The sequence below is a fragment of the Sturnus vulgaris genome, chromosome 1 (assembly GCF_052056855.1).
Source record: "Sturnus vulgaris isolate bStuVul1 chromosome 1, bStuVul1.hap1, whole genome shotgun sequence".
In the NCBI taxonomy this organism is placed as follows: Eukaryota; Metazoa; Chordata; class Aves; order Passeriformes; family Sturnidae; genus Sturnus; species Sturnus vulgaris.
In genome coordinates, this window is record NC_142243.1 from 109,294,619 (window position 1) to 109,313,380 (window position 18,762).

At 41.4% G+C, this 18,762-nt stretch overlaps 1 protein-coding gene across 3 annotated transcripts in view; it reads right to left on the reverse strand.

Annotated features, from left to right (window-relative positions):
- ROCK1 (Rho associated coiled-coil containing protein kinase 1) overlaps window positions 1-10,313 on the reverse strand; it is an 83,221-nt gene extending 72,908 nt beyond the window's left edge. For all 3 annotated transcript variants that reach the window (XR_015807032.1, XM_014871280.2, XM_014871279.2), the window contains exon 1: window positions 9,238-10,313. Coding sequence is in view for 2 of the 3 variants with exons in the window: in XM_014871280.2 (XP_014726766.1) it covers window positions 9,238-9,330 (93 nt within the window). In the remaining variant the exon portion in view is untranslated. The remainder of the gene's footprint in view (window positions 1-9,237) is intronic.
- Between the last annotated feature and the right edge of the window lie 8,449 nt (window positions 10,314-18,762).

Genomic DNA, 18,762 nt, shown 5'->3' on the forward strand with positions numbered 1-18,762 from the left:
TTTAGACAAACAACCCAGAATGCTCCTAAAATATGATTTTCCTAACAAGAGTCTTCATAGCTTGATTCAGAACCACATTATGACTAACTCTGATGATTTCTCTGACCACCTGATTTTGCAAGTCAAAACTATCTCCAAATACTTTAAGGTCATGCTACTTCCAAAAACCATATGCACAAAACAGTTTGTGGAGTATCAGAAAGGCTAAAAATAGTCATGAGCATTTTAGTAAAAGACAGAACACAAAAGCTCTTCCAGGAACCCTACTGATTTATTTGCTACAGAGAAAGGCTAGCTCTTTAATGACATGTCCAATTATAAATTCAGTGTATTAAAAAAAAAAACAACTCAAAACAACCAATCAACAACCCCACTGCTCAAACAAAAAGCAACCCAATAAAATACACAATCACATCAATAGTTCAGCTTTCACTCAGATCTTCATGGGCATTTTTTTATTTACATCACCATCTTTGCTCCACAAACGTTGGCAACAACAGCCCCTCTTTCAAAAGCCATAGTGATTGTTGCCAATACTAGCAGAGCAAAAACTTCAATTCCTAGTGAGTCCACCACTTGGCTAGCACCACTTTTGGCCCTGAATATATAGCATGTAACAGTAGGTTTGAATGGTCCCAAGACCACCAAAAATCGTATTGTTGTTATGCTGGCAATTGTTTAATATCCAATGAACTTAGTAGTAAATTAAGTCGAAGAAGGAGGACAACTACCCACAGAAGATGTATTAGAGCAGGAAACAAATCATCATTGAAGTGGCAGAACCACCTTCCCTCTTTGAAAGAGAATAAATTCTCTCAGCTCAGTACTGACAGTATTGTTTGCATGCCTTCAATCAAAGCTACTTTCTAAGAAGAGGTTAGTAAAAAAACACATTTGTACAATCAGATTTCATAACAAAAGAAGGGAATTCTATGATTCCACCTCTAACACTGACAGCAGTGCAGAGTATCAATACAAAGTTTAGAAGGCATCAGTATTATTTCTATTTTCAACCACAGCTTCATGTCCTGACTGGTATTATTTGCACAACCTAGCATCTGCAAAAAGCACAAGCCAAGTATAACCAGTGCTCACTCATTGATTGTCCTATCCTCACCTCACTCCTCCGTGAAGAATCTTCCCTATCTACTCCCAACTGGTTACCTCCTGGATGGAGAGGTTTCCTCCCCTCTCAAATACTTAACAAAGTCACCGCATACTTTAGCCAAATGAGCTCCCAGGTCTCAAGGGTGGAATTAACACGCTGGCCTGCCATCCATGTTCTAGGAAGACGCTTGTTGTACTGATACCTTATACTTCAGCTTCTCTGAAGACAAAGTTTGAAGCTGAAGTCTCTCCTCTGAAAACTCTGCCTAAAAACTCCACAGACAGTCTCTTCTTCTTCACCAGTCTCTCCGAGACAGGTTCCTTTCCTGTCACATCAGTATCAAGAAGTCTTACACATTTCCAGGCCAACAAGGAAGTCCTACCCAGCATCCCTCAATGCCTGTCAGGAGGAAAATTATCTGCATACACAGATACAGAAAACACAAAGCTACACAATCATGAAAAACTGAAGTGGCACTCATGGAGTGAAAACTGGAGATCACAGCAAGGCATTCACTCTCTTTTTAGCTCCAACTAAAAATGTTGGAGCTAAAACTCCTACATTTCTTTCAACCACAGTCACAAATTAAATATGAGCTTATGAATTCACAGCAACTGACCCCTCAGATACAAATCTTTATGCTTAAAATATCTGAATCTACAAATGCCTCCACGCAGAAAGTTCCTCTGGTCTTCTGTGGCAGACACCTTTCAAAAAATTATTGGGGCTAGAAAGAGATTTACTGAACAAAAGGGCCAAACTCCACAAATAAATGCCAAGTGAGTAGTGACGACTTTTCTATTTAGTTTTGGTGAATTCTATTTTTTGCTGTGTGAAATGTCAACAGAAAAAGTATTGTTCTGAGAAGTGGAAAATTACAGGTTGCCCAGAGAAGTTGTAGAGTTGTCGAAAGCCTTCCTGGGCAACCTGGTCTAGGCCACTCTATCAGAGCAGGGACATGAGGGATCCTCAGAGGTCCCTTCCAGCCTCAATCATTCTGTGAAAAAAAACCCCATCATTTGTATTCAACAATATTCTACTTTCCCACAATACATGATAATAAAAATTAAGAAGGCAGATTTCCAAATCATTATCCAAAGTAACTGATTTAGACAAAAGAAACAAAAATGATCAAACAGTAGCCAGTTGGAGATGAATGCCCAAACCATTGTTCTTTCACACTTTCCCATTGGAAATAACCATTATGGCTATAATACAAGTTTTACTAACCATCTGCTGAAAAATGTAACATCTCCAACCACAAAATAGGAAAAAATTTCCTCGCTGAAATCTCCAGATGTCAAGAGAAGCTTCTGGCTTCCTCTTCCTCAAAAAGCACATTCCAGATGACATAATTAGTTTTGTGTAGTCAGGGGTTTTTTTGGACACGACTTATTTGCTAAAAATTAAGCTCAGCCTCCACAGAAACAGTATTTTCATAGCAGTCAGTGACTACACAGGAAAACAGCCATCTTCTATTAATGCATTTTCTATGTAGATATCTCACATCAAGTTTTCCTCCATACCTTAGCATTTAATACATCTGAATGTAGTGCAGCACCAACTACTATGCTGCTTTTAAAATAAGAAATATAAAGACACAATTAGTCAATATTTATATAACTATTAGAATTCAAGGGCTTTTTCTAAGTGAATATTATGACTCATGAAGATCTGTAAGAAAAAACTAGGATATGTTCCACTTGTGTTTCCAGTTCAATTATAAGCTCCACAGCCCAGGCACACTCAAGCTAGAAACACTTTTAGGTAGTTCCAGTCTAGAGTCCAATATAAAGCCTTTGCATGCAGTGTTTCTGACAGAGGTTTCCGAGCATTCTTTGTATCATCTCAGACCATGCAACTGACAAAAATAAAGAAAACCCTCACGTATTTCTGAGCTCTATGAAAGAAACAGAAAAATGAATGCCTATAAGAAAGATAAGAGAAGCTAAAATAAAGAAATCTGCAGTTGGATTTCAATTAGGACCTACTAATAAAGAGATCTTACATACTGTCCCCATGACAGTTTTTATTGTATAAATATTGACAGGCAGGGGAGTGGCAGCCTTTCAGTTAGTGAAAGCCAATCCTTTACAGGATTTGAGTATCAGAATAGACTTTGACCCGTGCTCCAGTCAGACGCTGGTGCTGATCCTGTGCCGGTTCTCCCTTGGCAACGTGGGCAGCCAACGCAGCCAAGCAGCTCCTGCTCGTCCAGACAGCTGTAACTGAAGATGCACCACAGCACCTCACACCCTGCCCATGCTGAGCACTCTACAGAGACATCTCTACCCTGCTGACTGGAGACTTCAGCACAGGCAATCCAATCATCTCAGCACAGCAAAACAACATAGACAAGAGAAGCTCCAAACCACTTTTCTTCTTCTCAAAGATCCTGTTTCAGCTCTTGTTCAATCACTGCTCACAAAATCATTCAGGTTGGAAAATATCTATAAGATCATTGAGTCCAACCATTTCCCCAGCACTCCCAAGAACAATCACTGAACCGTGTCCCCATGTGCCAAATCTGCACGTCCCTTCCAGGGATGGGGACTCCATCACTGCCCTGGGCAGCCCGTTCCAATGCCAATGTTCCAGCGTCACAGTTTTCCTGCTGCACATAGCTCCCTGCTCCTCTTGTTTGCTGTCCATGCTGTGTGCCTTAATTTCAGCAGATTGCTGAGGAAGTTAAAAGATGGTGTTATTTGCATTTGCTTTATCTGAGCTATAACTGGGTGTTGCCTGCATAGAGCCTGCAGTTTTACCAATATTGTCTCATCATCCTTCTGGCTTTATTGCTGCTGGAATGACTGGACAAATTAAGGCAAAGACAGAAAAGTTTTCAATCATTCAATTTTGTTCTCAGAGAAATTAGTTCAGTTTCTCAGTATTTCCATTTGGAACTGAAATTTCTTGACAACAAAGGAGTTTTGATAAATAAAATCAAGCAACATCCACCAAAAAAAGATTTTAATTACATGGTTTGGGACCCCTTAAATTCAAGATAAACATCCTGTATCAAGACAAACATCTCAGTCTTCTTTGGTAAGAGACTTTAAAAAGCTTTTTATTTTTATATAGTACTAAAGTATGACCTAGGGAATTCTGCTAACAGCAACTGTGAGGCTACCAACATCATCTGCTCAAAGGGCTTCTCAGTATTTATTAAGTTCTCAATGAGTGGCTCCTGAAGCTATCAGTGTCCTCAAAGATTTACAGACCAACAGGTTGATTTTCAATTTGTCCAACAAACAAATTCCAGGTGTTTCCCTCTTCCTTCCCTCAAGCAACAAAAAAACCCCTACTCTGTAGTTGCCAGGGAAAATGACATTGTTTACAAATATTTTTACTTTGTAAGAGCATTTATAGCTTAGTTGGGTGTTTTATTCCTCTTGTTGAAACATGTCTTAACATCAACTTTCTATTATCATTTCCTCATTAAAACTTTTGTAGGAAAAATAAATAATTACATTCCTACACAGCCTCTGGTTTTATAAGCAGAAGAATTGGCTAAGTTAACTATTAATTCCTCTCTAAAACTTGCTGTACACCATGAAACAAATGCTAACATTTTGACAGTTCTACATCTCTACTGTTAAATTTCTAAAGGCTAATGTAATACTAAAAAATTCTTAAAAGATACAACATGAAATAAGAACTCATCAAGTTACTGTATTCTCAAAGCCAAGTTAAGAGTTGCATTTTACCTTGACTAACATATCAAGGTATATATTTTATCATTAACTTAACATCAGTCTTTATATTTCATAATCTGTAGCGATGAAGAGATAATATTAACATTAATGTTAAATATTATTATTAATATTAATTAGCATAACATTAATAATAAACATAGTAATCAGCATTAATAATGAACATTCATTATTTTTACATATAAAGTTCAGATATGGTGACTTGAAGACATGGAATTGTATTTCTAGGTCAGCCACAAGTCTTATTTTGAATCTAACTACCAAATCGCAGAATGGTTTGGGTTAGGAGGGACCTTTAAGAGTAGAGTTAGTGTAGTTTCAGACAACATGATTTCAAAAGCTATTTGTTTGATATCTCTAAAGTAAAGGGGTACTAAGTTATTTACTTTTTATTTATTGCTTTTTAAAAAATTATTATCGAAATCCCTAACCACAAAGTCTTCGGAAGTGCTTTCTAACATGTTTAACAGAAGGCAAATATGTCTAGTAACAGAGATATATATAGAACTCCAAATCCCAAAGATGAGGAGATCATCTTGCCTTTTCCTTTGCAAGACAGATGAATATGAATTAATCTAACTGATGAAACAGGCCTAGGAAAAACAGGTGAATCAAGCTCTGTAGCTATGTATTTTTGGTACAACAAAAATGGAAACCTCTTCAGATAAAACAAGTTTGTGATATGCAGTATCTGCTGTTGTCAGTTAATTTGAACACAAACTGCTCAATAAATTAAATATTTGACATCTTTGAAGATTAAGACCACCAAAAGTGTGAAGTTTTTAAAATCAACTATGGAAGTAATTGACTAAGTACCTGAATAATTATAGTATTATACTGCAATATATATAATAACTCAAGTGCCTGTGTAAACCATGAAAACACTTTGCGAGTTCAACAGAGCATCAAAATACATTTTCATGAAAAGTTATTAGTTATTTTAGAATCAAAAGCATAGGCAAATTCAGGTCAAAATGTCACACACCTACACAATTATTATACCCCTTAACTCCCACTTTCCAAAAACTGTAAGCCCATAAACCCCAAGAATTTACTAAAACACGGGTTCATTCCAAAAACTGTTGTAGAAGGATGCTCACTGAACACTGCTTTTCAGTGTTTAAGCTCATGAGACACTTAACTCAAGTGAACAGTCACACTGTCTTTGGGCCTACTCAGCACCCCTATGGAATTCACCAGGATTTGACCACTGCACACCCCACAGTGTGACCACCTCTCCAACACAGCCTTCACAGTGTTATTAGATCTTTTGGGGACTGTAGAACTCCTAGTACCAAATATTTTGAGAAAATGCACTACATGATGCTGTGACACATGGTCTACACTTAACTCAGGCTTGAACCTCCTCATGTCTCATCAAAAAAAAAGACAGTTTATCTATGATTTCCCTGTCTAGTACTAAATGAAGTCCATGGAAGCACCAAAGAAACAAATTTAGTTAGTGACAGTTGTAACTTAAATTCATTTTCTTACTCTGTTTTTTACTACAGTTGCATAGGAGAAAACAGGAAAAATAAACACATCTCTCTCCTGCACTAAAGCTTTATGAATTTCCTTCCTGCAGCATGTAAATTGAAGTTACAAGGCCCTCAGCGTGCTTTTTCCGCCTGCTCTGCTCTGTTGTCAGCACTCTTCTCCCACACCTTCCTGAAACGGTAACACATCTTCCTTTGTATCAGGCCCCACCCCCACCTTCTTTTCTTAGAGTTCTCATACTTCTTCACATATAAATTTAGAATCTTTCTAGCATAAAGAACACGGCTTATTACATTTACAAAACCCAAAATGGCTACAAAGCTGATTTAAAGGTTATTCCATGTCTTGCCTGTTAGTCTACAAAGGGTACAAACTGATGGGGAAGAAAAATAAGAACAGAAGAAAAATGAAGCAAAGTTAGAGGATAAAACCATCCTAAGAGAAGCCAAGAGAATTGCTGAGACTTTTCATCATACAGCCAAAAAAAAAAAAGTTTCCTGAACTTAAATGAACCCCAGCATTTTAAACCTACACATCCAGAATATCAGATGCTCAAGTGCCTGTGTATTAGCTATTCATGTATTTCCACTCAGATACACACAGTTAGCTATCACCTTTGCTTAGGAAAAGTCAAAGCAGTTATAAGGAACATCAATGCACTACTTCAATCTACTTTTACTTAAAGGTAAAAAAATGATTTAATTTTTTTAAAGTTTTATTAGAAAGAATTTTTGTACGTAGTCTGATTAGAAAAATATGATTTTACTTTCTAAGTGTAACACCTCTGAAGCCTGTCAAATTTCCCTCTTTAACTGAGACTTGCAGGGAAGGGAATGGGGAGCTCATTTCAGAAGGTATTTAAATACAGATCAATTACACCTACACCAAAGCAATTCTTCCTTAAAAGCATATCCCTACAGATTTTAATGGATTTAATATATAAGTAGTACTTTGGGCCAAGAATGACGATTGTAGTGTGAATCATCACATTAAGAACTGGTGTAAAATATTTAAGCTGTTTAGAAAATGTTAGGATACTTAAATTCTTTTATAGAAAGACCCCCAGAACGAGTGAAACAAAGTATAAGTCCAGCCAGCAGAAAGACTGATGTATTGACCAAACACATACAAAGTTAGCTTACCAAGTGATTCCCTCAGAAACAGCATTTTCTTTTTTAATTGGTAATAGTTTAAAAGAAATTTCCTAAAAAATTGTCACTTCAAAGGACCTTAAATCTGTAATGAAAACACATGTTCTAAAACTTTCAGCAAGCATGACAGGAAGCATCCCAGCAAGTTCATTCCCAAACTGACTACAGCTTAGCTCCTAATCACAATTAAGATAACTGAAATGGGGCAAATCCTTAAACTGATTATAAGATTAAGGAATACGGTTAAAGATACTACCAACTGCATGTCTGATACCTGCCAATTCCTTCCTACCACTGGAGGAAGGTCCCCATAGAACAGCCAGCACTCAAGCACATACAGCAAACTGAGCCATGGCTAATGTAAACTCTGGACTCTGTATCTATAGCTGACTCTATACTCTTGACACCTATCAATAGATCCTGGCTGTAAAAATGTCTGATTAGTCTCGAGGTACCAAAATTGACACACTATATCCTCATTAGCTGTGGTTCTAAGATGACAGGTAGGTAAAGCAGATAAAAGAACCAAGTTCAATAGAAGATGCAGTGCTATTTTCCTTTGGGACAGCAGCATCCACAAGGCTCTGCTTTTATCTAGGGATGTAGGTTTGACCTGCGAACACTTCAGAAGCTTAGAAACCTGTAATAAGCTAAAGAGAGTAAGCAGTATTGTGAACTTCTACAGATTCTTGCATTACTCTTTTAATCTCTCCATTGCCTTATGCTAAAGCAAGCATTCTGCCAAGAACCATGCAGCAAAAAATGAAGAATGACTATTAAGAGCTATCTCCACCCCCACACCTCCCTTCCCTTCCAACCCCAAATGTCAGAGTTCATACGAGGAGCAAATTCAATTTATTTGTTCCTCTCTCTGACAACAGAAAGCCAGGGGAAAAAAATACACTAAAGAACTTCCATTACTTGCTCCAAAGAAAATAAGCCCTCTACTTCAGTGTGAAAGCACAAATTACACTTTGGTACTATTTAAGGACATCTCTAGGCATATCTAAGGACCCACATGTATTCCAAACAAATTAGTTGGATTTGGCATGCAGTTTACTGAGGTACTAAGTGAACTAAAGGAGAACTGAAAGATCATCCAATTCTGTCAATCAGCTACCAAATGACGTTGGTTGGTTTTATATCAGGAAGTGTTATGGTTTGTTTCCCTGTGATGTAGTTATAACACTGACAGCACTGGTGAGATCCAGCAATTAGGTACGATCAATTAGGGAAACAACAAGCGAGCAGCCCTCTACCCCAGGCCTAGCACAACCAACAGTTTAAAACGCATTTTAACCTCTGCCCCCACCCGTAAGGGGTTATTAATCGTGTTGTACTCAACTGTCTGCGCTGCAGTGCTTAACCACAGCATAAGAGGACCTCAGTCTTTCAAAAAGTGGTTGGAGAGTGAACTGGTATCAAAGCTATTTGAAGTCCTGCGCTCGCACAGAGGAGCGGCACTCACGAATTCCGCCTTTGTGGAAAGGCTCCGCCGCCCCAGTGACAGCCGGCGAGGCGCAGAGCAGTGCGCGGAGCCAGAGATGACAAGTGCGAGCGAGGCAGGGCTGGGCAGGCGCCTCCTCGGCATGAGCTGCTCTCCCGGCACACGGGCACATTCACGCACCCTGAGCCCAACGCTGAGTAAACAAAACACCAGTGCAGAGCTGAGCAGGGCGGTGACTCAGCCAGGAGTGCGAGATTCGGTCCCACAGGGTAAGGAATTCGGGGAGACGTGACCGGGGACCCATCGGCGCTCCCTACTTACCAGCAAACAGTCCACGTTCACTTCGGATTTGGGGTCCTTCAAAGTCACATCGATTTTCTCAAACCGAGACTCAAAACTTTCTCCCGTCGACATGTTTCCGGAGATAAAAAGCTTCCCTTATTCCAGAGCAAAGTAAGGTTAAAAAAAATGAAAAAGTAAAAAAAAAAAAAAAGACAGGAACAGGCGAGCACAAAAGAGAAACCACAGCCTGTACCAGGCTGAGGAAGCGCCTCCTGCGAGATCCCTTCAATCACAGAAGTCTCTGGGGCAAGTCGCCGTCAAAGGGGCAGAGAATCCAAGGGGAACCCGCAGCAGGCGGGGGACGAGGCTGCTTCTCCCCCCGCTCCTCCAAGCACGCACGCAGCTTCCCGGGATGCTCACAGCTCCGCAGCAGCAGGTTTCCTCTCCCTCCCTCCTCTGCTCGGGCCCCACCGTCTCAGCATTCCCATTTTCCCAGCCGGGGAAGCCGTCTTGGGATCCAGCGTAGCGGTCCCTCCTCCTCGCCCTGCTGCTGCAGCGCCGGCGGGTCGGTGCCAGGTTCCGGAGCGCGGCTTTCTTTCCGGTGAACCAGAAGAAACAACAGAAGAGGGGGAAACAAGAAGAAAAAAAAAAAAAAAAAAAAAAGCAAAAAAGACAAAAGCCTGCAGGCACACCAACAAGGCAAAAATGGATGGAAAAATAAAACTTAGAGGAATCCTCTCGACGGCGTGTCTCAGTGTCGTGGGGTCGGTCCGTCCGTGGGCACGGGGCGAGGGAGCGAAGACGGCACCGGGCGAGTGCTCCCGCGGGCGGCGGACGAGTCACCTCACCGGCGGAACGGCTGCAGCAGCATCTTTCTTCCTCTCTCCTCCTCGCTGCCTCCCGCCGCTGCCAACGCCGGTTCAGCCCCCTCCTCTCCGCTCCTCCGCCTCCCACGGACGGGACGGCAACCTGGACCGCCTCAGGACCGACCCGAGGTTGCGGCGTGTGAGGGGAGGAGGGAAGGAGGCGGCTTAAGGGGAGGGGAGAGCGTGAGGTCCGGCGGCTGCAAGGGAACCTGCGAGAGCCACCAACATGTCCGCCTTCCTGTTTGAACAGTCGGGACGGGGCGCGGGGCGCATGCGCGGGGGGAACGGCTCCGGTGCGGGCGGGGACGGGACGGGACGGCGGCAGGAGGTGCGCGCGCGGAGACGGAGGCGCGCGCATGAGGCGGCCGGAGGGGGTGCGCGCCGGGGAAGGAATCACAGCCACTGAATCAATTAGGTTGGAAAAGACCTATGAGACCATTCAGGCCAACCTGTGACCGAACACCACCGTGTCAACTAGACCAGGGCACTGAGAGCCACGTCCAGTCTTTCCTTAAATACCTCCAGGGACCGTGACTTCACCACATCTCCCTGGGCAGTCTATTCCAGTGTCCAATCACCCTTTCTCTGAAAAAGCTCTTCCTCATGTCCAGTCTAAACCTCCCCTGGCGCAGCTTAAGGCCATGTCCTCTGGTCCTCTGGCTTGTAGCCTGGGAGCAGAGGCCGACCCCCAGCTGGTTACAGCCTCCCCTCAGGTGGTTCTAGAGCGATAAGGCCACCCCTGAGCCGCCTTTTCTCCAGGCTAAACATCCCCAGCCCCTTCTCATGCCGCTCCCCATGGCACATGCGCTCCAGACCCTTCCCCAGCCTCGTTGCCCTGCCGAAGGAAAAACCGGTAGAGGCAGAAGCCAGCGCATTCGGCGCGGCCCCGGCCCCGGTGCGGGCGGGCCGGGTGTGACAGCCCAGGATCCGCCTTCCGGGAGCCGCTGTCTTTGTGTGCCCGCCCCCGCCCGGCGGTTCCGGCGGGAATTGCGCGGAGCCGAGAGGCAGCGTCCTGCCGAGAAAAGCCCCCCTTCCCGCCGCCTCCCCGTGCCGTTGGGGGATGTTGCCGCCGTGTTTCCGCCCCGGCTCCCCGGAGGCGCCTCAGCGTTGGTGGCTCCCGCCGCCCTGGCGGGGCACGGGTACGGGGGGACAGGTAGCAGCGAGGGTCTCTCCTAGACCTGCTGTTGGCTCCATCCTTGCGGATCTTCAAAAGCCGGCTGGGCAGCCGGCTGTGGGTGGTCCTTAGGCGATCCTTCACAGGAGATACTCCAGAACCATATGGGCGCAATCCTGTGCCATGTGCTTTGGGATGACCCTGCTTGAGCGAGGCGATTGGACCAGATTACCTACTGTATTTTCTTTCCAACCTGACCCATTCTGTGATTCCGTGGTTTTGTCCTGCCTGATCAGGGGGACTGGAGAAGTTGGCCTCCAGAGATCCATTTCAGTGACAGCCAGTCTCCAGGGAAGGAGAGGCCTGTTTCTGCAGCGCCAGAAGTTCAAGCATTCCAGTTTATGTCCAGACAAGAGCCGTGTGCAAGGTAGCACACCAAACACAGAAACAATAGATACCAGCACTACACATGTAACCTGTGCAGCCTGTTGGTGTTTCCAACTCAAACCTTACCCTCAGAGCACAGCAGGGACCTTTTCTTCAAATAAGGAAACAATCACAGAATCCCTTAGGTTGGAAAAGACCTCTGAGATCATCCAGGCCAACCTCTGACCGAACACCACCACGTCAATTAGAACATGCAATTAGTAATTGCAGTCTTTTCTAGAACATCTCCAGGAACAGTGATTCCACCTTCTCCCTGGGCAGTCCAATGTTTGACAACCCTTTCTATGAAGAAATTCCTCCTAATGTCCAGCCTGACCCTACTGTGGCTCAGCTTGAGACTCGGGCAAAGTAATAACTTCAAATATTACTGGACAGAGGCCACTGTACCGGTTTGGTTCTTCAACATCCACTTCAGTTCCATAAATGGCAATGGCATTTTTACAAATATTGCTATAAACTGCGTAGAGATTGTCAAATCATTAATCTCTGGTCACTGAACAGTTGCCAGCAACAAACCTGAATCAGTAGCACTGTGAGTTATTTTCCATGTCATGGTTAGGAAACAAATTCATAGCCAAGTATTAGAGCATTTGAGCTATTCAGTCTTCAGTATGTCAGTACTTGCTATCTTGCATTCAGAAAAAATAAGAAATGGCATTCTACATTTTGCTGTTTATTATCCACAGCTGCCTGCATCTTTTGTTTTTGTTTTCTGCTGAGAAGTATGTACAGTTAAAGCAAAAATACAGGCTATAGCAACATTTCTTGCTCTCGTTTTGTGCTGGCTACTACCACAGACCTTTGATTCAGAGGGTTTGGTTGCTCTTGGAAATGCAGATATTCCATTTCAGCAACCACAGTCCAAAGAGAACATTTCCACAAGCTACAGGGTGTAGACTTGGGATAATTTCATATGTGATGCAGTAAGTAATTTCTAAAATACACAGAAAATGCTTCTTGCAGTCTTCATCTAAAGCAAGATGAGAATCATCATTAGAGATACAGAGCCTAACTCGCAGTGCTCTTGGGCACCTGATTTAGGCTTTAGGATGATGCCAGGCCTCAGCAGGGTGATTTGAGGCAGCTAGCTGGAAACAATGTAAAATTCATGAGCCTATAATAGAGTACAGAAGAGGAAGCCTGAATCTGCAGCTCAGTGGGCAGGATCACCACTGTGATCAGCAGGTGCCATTTATGTGTTTTGTCCAATGTCTATGGGAAAACTTACAGGTATTCTTGAAAATGCAAAGCACCTTGCATCCTCTCCAGATCTCCCTGCAACAAAGCTACATGGGTCTTGCTCCCTCTTGGTCTTTGCTTCTTTGCATTTTTTTTTCAGTGGCCCAGATTCAACACAGAAAGTGGGGAGAAGCTACATCGCATTGTTTGTCAGCTTGGAGAATTCACAGAGATGAGAGCTGGGCATTCAACAGGCCCAGCCTCATGTTTATTTGCCAGTGAAGTATCTTGCCTCTGGAGCAGTGCACCTGAAAACTTCTACCTTCTAGTGATTGTGGTGAGCAAAGCTGCTGCGTTTGTGTTCATCTGCATGCAAACTCTGTGTGTTTCAAACATGTCTGTCAGACTGGGCCTTTCTCATGACTGTGGTGGACTAAAAGTGCTTGTCTGTCTGTGTCAAATAGAATAGAATTTGTGTGGGAGGTACTCATGCAGCTGTGTAGGAAACTCTGAGCACTGCTTCGAAACTGTGAAAGGGAGGCTTTGGCTACCAGCATCAAAAAGGATAATAGATTCTAATTTATAAAAGCAGGTATGGGTTAAGTGTCTGGTTAAGTACTCATATTGTAACTTGAGAGTGTAATGTAATAGTTTTTAATCCAGAAAACACTCATTCACATATTGGGATCTTAAAGCCCATTTTCACAAACTTTAGTCAGACTCTTTGTATCTATATGATTAGGAATGTTCATATTTCTAGCATTGGCCCCTTAGAAATCATATGAATCCCCATCCTACACAACCAATTAGTGTATTGAACTTTTGAACATTGAATTGTTTTGTTTTATCTTCCTGATAGATAAAGTAATAACGGGTAATTTCTTCTTGTTGCATTTGTTGTGTCACGTATTTTGGAATCAAACTAGGTTTTGTTGAGTGAGATAGGAATTACTCAACATATACATGACCTGATAACACTGAGCTGATAAAGCATGCAAACCTGAAAGATCTTTTTTCCTCTCTTCAAAAGCACATAGTCTCTTCTAATTCTTGAAAGTGTCTCTAAGTTGATGTCTATACAAAGTAAACAAATAAACTGATAATCCTAATAAAACCAAAACCATGGTCCCAATATCCATATTCTCTTGCCTGTTTCATAAGATATTTAAATGTTCTTGCTTTTTGTGTGGTACAAATTGACACTGACTTAAGAGCTGATTGTTTGGCAGACATTGAAATTTCTTATTAAATACAGAATATCAGTAAACTGTAGAATTGGCTTCCTCTAAACCATAATAAAATACTTATAGAAAGTGCAAGTAATACTGTTTATTGTGCAAATAACATTCTTGTACATGAGAGTAATAAAACTGTGCATGTAAGAGGTTTCAGTAGTGCTCATTTCAGGAACATTTAGCAAACAGCAAGAACACAAGAGCAGTGGAATACTCAAAGTATGGGCTCAGCCCTCTCTGAGCAGGTACTGTTACTTCCATCGTCTCGTGAAAAAGCTAAGAAAAATTAAGCAAAAGAGCTTATAATAAAGTGAGATGCCATTTACATTTTTCAGGTCACTGAGTGTGCATCTTAAAAGGCATACACTCTCAGAATGAGAGAACAGGCTGGGACACCCATGTTCCTGAAGTAGCTACTGACTTCAGAAGAGTTGCACAAGGCAGAAATGAGACTATATCCTGTTCACCATATTAGGCTAAGTTAGTAATGCATGAGGTCCCCTCACATTCAGCTTCCTATTTAGTCAGCATGAAATCTTCAGCAGTTAAATCACATTACGTTAAGCCTGCTTTTGGTCTACCACCCTCTCTCCTTCTTTGCCCAGCAATACTGGCTTAGTTTAGCCTCTGATCTAGTCCTAGGGACAGTTAATAGCACAGGCCAGTGTGGCTTGAAGCCCTGGGATGAAAAGTGGTCAACAAATCCAGTCCTTGAGCAAAATATTTTATCACTGCTAAAGCCCATCTGTGCAACAGGCTATTTGCAGGAGCTTCTGGCTTCAGGCAGGGTGTGATGGATGCTCAAGCAGACATATCTGAACTGACTTTGGGTAATGATAAAGTCACCCTAGCATTGATCTCAGTGTGCTTGCAAAACCTGAAAAATAAAGGCTGTGTTAGGTAACGAATGCTGGTGGCTGTAAGTAGCTGATTTAAAGCTGCAGTCACGGTCATGACCACACTGCAGCCCCCTCACCTCCCCTGGGGACTCACCTATACAATGAATAAACTCCTCAAGGAATTACAGATTGAAAGCTTGATGTGCACAGTGCTCTGAGCAGTGAACACATTAAAAAGCTCTATGAATAGGAGAGAGAAAGTAAAGAAATGAGAGAGATATTAGTTATAATTTAGTATGCTGAGAAAAGTCAACTTGGCTCTTGATGAGGCAAAACATAGGACCTATAACAGGAATGGGATGGAATGGAATGGAATAGAATAGAGTAGAATTAGAATAGAATAGAATAGAATAGAATAGAATAGAATAGAATAGAATAGAATAGAATAGAATAGAATAGAATAGAATAGAATAGACCTAGGCAATAAGAACTGCTAGCATGAGAAAACACTTTTGCATGTAATAGATAAAAAGAGAATTTCCTATGGGTAGACTCAACAAAAGTAGTATCTTTCAAACATCTGTTTGGAAACATAGGTTTGACGTTGAAACAGTGCAGCATGTACCTACACATATATAAATATGTTTTTCCTGCATGTCACCAGATTTAATAAAGGTGTGAGGCTCCAGGCATTTGGTCTTGCCTGTTCCAATGTATCCCAGATTCCCAACAGAGGGTAGTTGTTGCTGTTCCCTATTATGGTGCATTTTCAAGTACTGTAGTACTTGGAACCCTGGAGGAGAACCTGCTCCCACTGCTGGCGAGTGGTGAGTGATTAGTAAGAAATGGGACACCTGAATCAGAATCTTTGTTGTATGTTCTTGAACAAGCTAGAAATGAGGAGCAGGGGGAGGGGAATCACCTTTTGGAACTTAATGGCTCCGTTTGATGGAGAGGATCCGGTCTGAAAACAAACTATTGCAAGGGAGGAAGTACTGGATGGCATTGTCTGTTCTAGCACAAACACAGATGTGTTTGCTGCCAGCAGACAAGGGCATCGTTGTATAAACAGCATAGACACTCCCAAAGTAACTTCTGTTGTATCTGGAAAGGAGAGGAGCTGTAACCCCAGAGACAGATAGCAGCTCCCATATCTGGTCACCATATGGCTTAGGCGAATATCAGCCACAAGTGCATATACAGCACAGGTTCCCTCTGCTTTTATGCTTCAAAAGTGCAGAAAAAAATCCTTTAACCAATGTAGATCAAAAACTCAAAAACTGTTTTGAAATCAAATCAAAATTCCACTGGAATCTTGAAAGCTTCATACCTTGGTAAGGACCATTTCCATGGCAAATACTATTTTCCTTTTAAAGCCACTTGATGGGTACAGAAAATGTCAAGATGCCAGAAAATCTTCTTTTACCTTGGGAAAAAGCTTTTTTATTTTCACTATCCCAGGGCTTAAAAATGGCCCAAGTATTTCTTGTTGGAAATCTTTGAAAAGCCAAACAAATTCAACTCTAAGTCAAAGAAAAACTATGGGGGAAAATTGCCTGAAAAAATATAGGAATATATTAAAGCAGGAGCTAAAAAGTAATCTCCTGATGGTCTCATCCACCAGGACAACAGGATATAAACAGAAATAATATATCTTTTGTGTCTATATCTTTCTATTGTATAAATGGAAATATAAATAAATATGTATTTCCATTAAAAGTAGAGTGATTATCATAATTTTAGACCTCTTAAAAGCTATAGTGAATCCGATTTTCTACACTGCTATTGTCTTGTTAACTGTGAATCACCTATGAGATTAAGAAATTTTCTTCTTATGTCTCCAGTTTATAACCCTAAGTGCTCTCTCCTAGAAGAAATTTCTCCCACCCTACCTTACTCCTACTTCCCTGAGTATTGCATTTCCTGTGGCTGGATTAGTTTTGCAGTCCTTGCTCAAATAGTTCTTCTGAAGACAAAAGTTAAAAGTAAACTGGGCTGAGTTTAAAAGTAAACTAGCTTTGATTGCCCTGGCTTTGTTTTTTATGTATGCTGTCCTAAATATCTACACTCCTTGTAAATGCTTTGCTCTGATGAAGACTATGACAAATCCATAAAAAGCCATGTTTTTTATCTTGGGTCTGGGAAATATTCAACAGTTTCAGCCCTTAACAGATAATTAACTTCTAAATGATACGTCTCATAACTTTTCTGGTGTAAACAGAGAGGGCTCCATATGATCCTTTTTGGGACACAACAGCAGAAATTACCATTGCTGACACTCACAGTGTGAAGATTCACAACACATGTTACAGACAACTGCTTTTATACCATGAAGCTTCACGAGATTTTCCATGTCTTATCTTACATTAAATGCACTCAAATGCCATTAAATGTGCAGTTTTAAAAATGCATGTCTTTCATATGACTATCTTCTGGATATTTAAAAAAAATAAAGTTTAGTCACTGGAAAAGAATTCAAATTCACTGCAACTGCAGGAATTATAAATGAGTCTAGTTAGTAACTTTTTGGTGAATTTTCATAACTAAATCTCAGAAGCTGATTTTGTTTACAATCACGATATTTTCAAATTCTCTTTTTAATCTCATGCCACTAGGCAATCAGTTAACTGTTATTTTATACCAATGCTACCACTGTTGTTTTCTTTGTAGAGCTCTGCTACTCTTAGAGCACATCTATAAGGTTTGAGAGAGTCTAGTCTTAGACAACAGAGATAGTCTATATATTGACTTTTATTATAATTCTGTTTACATTTGGCCATAACAACCCAAACCCCAGAAGTGAAAATTTTATAGGTGTGATCATAGACAGAAAATTATGTGTATGAAAGTGTGAGCAAGCTCCTTCTCATCAAAGAGTTAATCTTTTTCTTCTTATTCTTCTTTTCCTCCCCTCTTCAGGGTAATAGACACCAAACTTCCTACTTCCTGTCATAAAATGCTGTGCAGAGTCTAATTCAACTCTTAACTCAGAAGATGGTAATTTTATATCAGTTTTACCTCATTATTTTGCTTCTTTATTATTATAATTATTATTTATTAAAATTATGGTTACTTCAAATTCCCAGAACTGCTTTGTTTGAAATGGAGAAGGGAGATCAGACAAGAACAAATGGCCTCAAGGAGGGAGAGTTTAGATTGGATATTAGGAAAAAGTTCTTCCTGGTAAACCAAAAGGATTGTCAAATATTGAAACAGGCTGCCTAGGGAAGTGGTTGAGTCACCAGCCTTGAAGGTATTTAAAAGATGTGCAGATGTGGCACTAGGGGACATGGTTTAGTGATGACCTTGGCAGTGCTGGGTTAGTGGTTGGACATAAAGATCTTATAGGTCTTTTCCAACAGAAGCTGTTCTATGGTTCTACAGACAGCAAAAATAATCTGAGGAAGGGACAAACTAAAGGCCAGGAACAGGCCATTTCAAAAGTGTAGTAGATGGAAAGTAATACCTTCTTGATGGAGAGTTTTTAGGCAGAGGGGGAAAAAGAGCCAACTCAATTGGCTTTTTCCAGAGTAAAATAAAGCCCATCCACCAGGACTAGAGGATGTCAATGTTGTCCTAAACTGCCTCTACACTATAAGAATAGATGAGGCTGCTCTATAAAGCCCTGGATAAAAATAATGTACAAGGTGATTGACTCATTCATGGCCCATAGCCATACTAATACTTGCAAAATTACCTCCAGCTGATGTTCTAGAACCTTTACCGTGGCAAACAAAGCTGTCCCTCAGGAGTCTCATACAATGAAAACAAAGCTGGGAACATGCATATGCAAAGCAGTATTTGTACAGAGTTACATCATTACACCTTTGCAGTCACTCCTTTTTTAGTGCCAAACTTTGCTGAAATGAGGGAATAACTCAGAA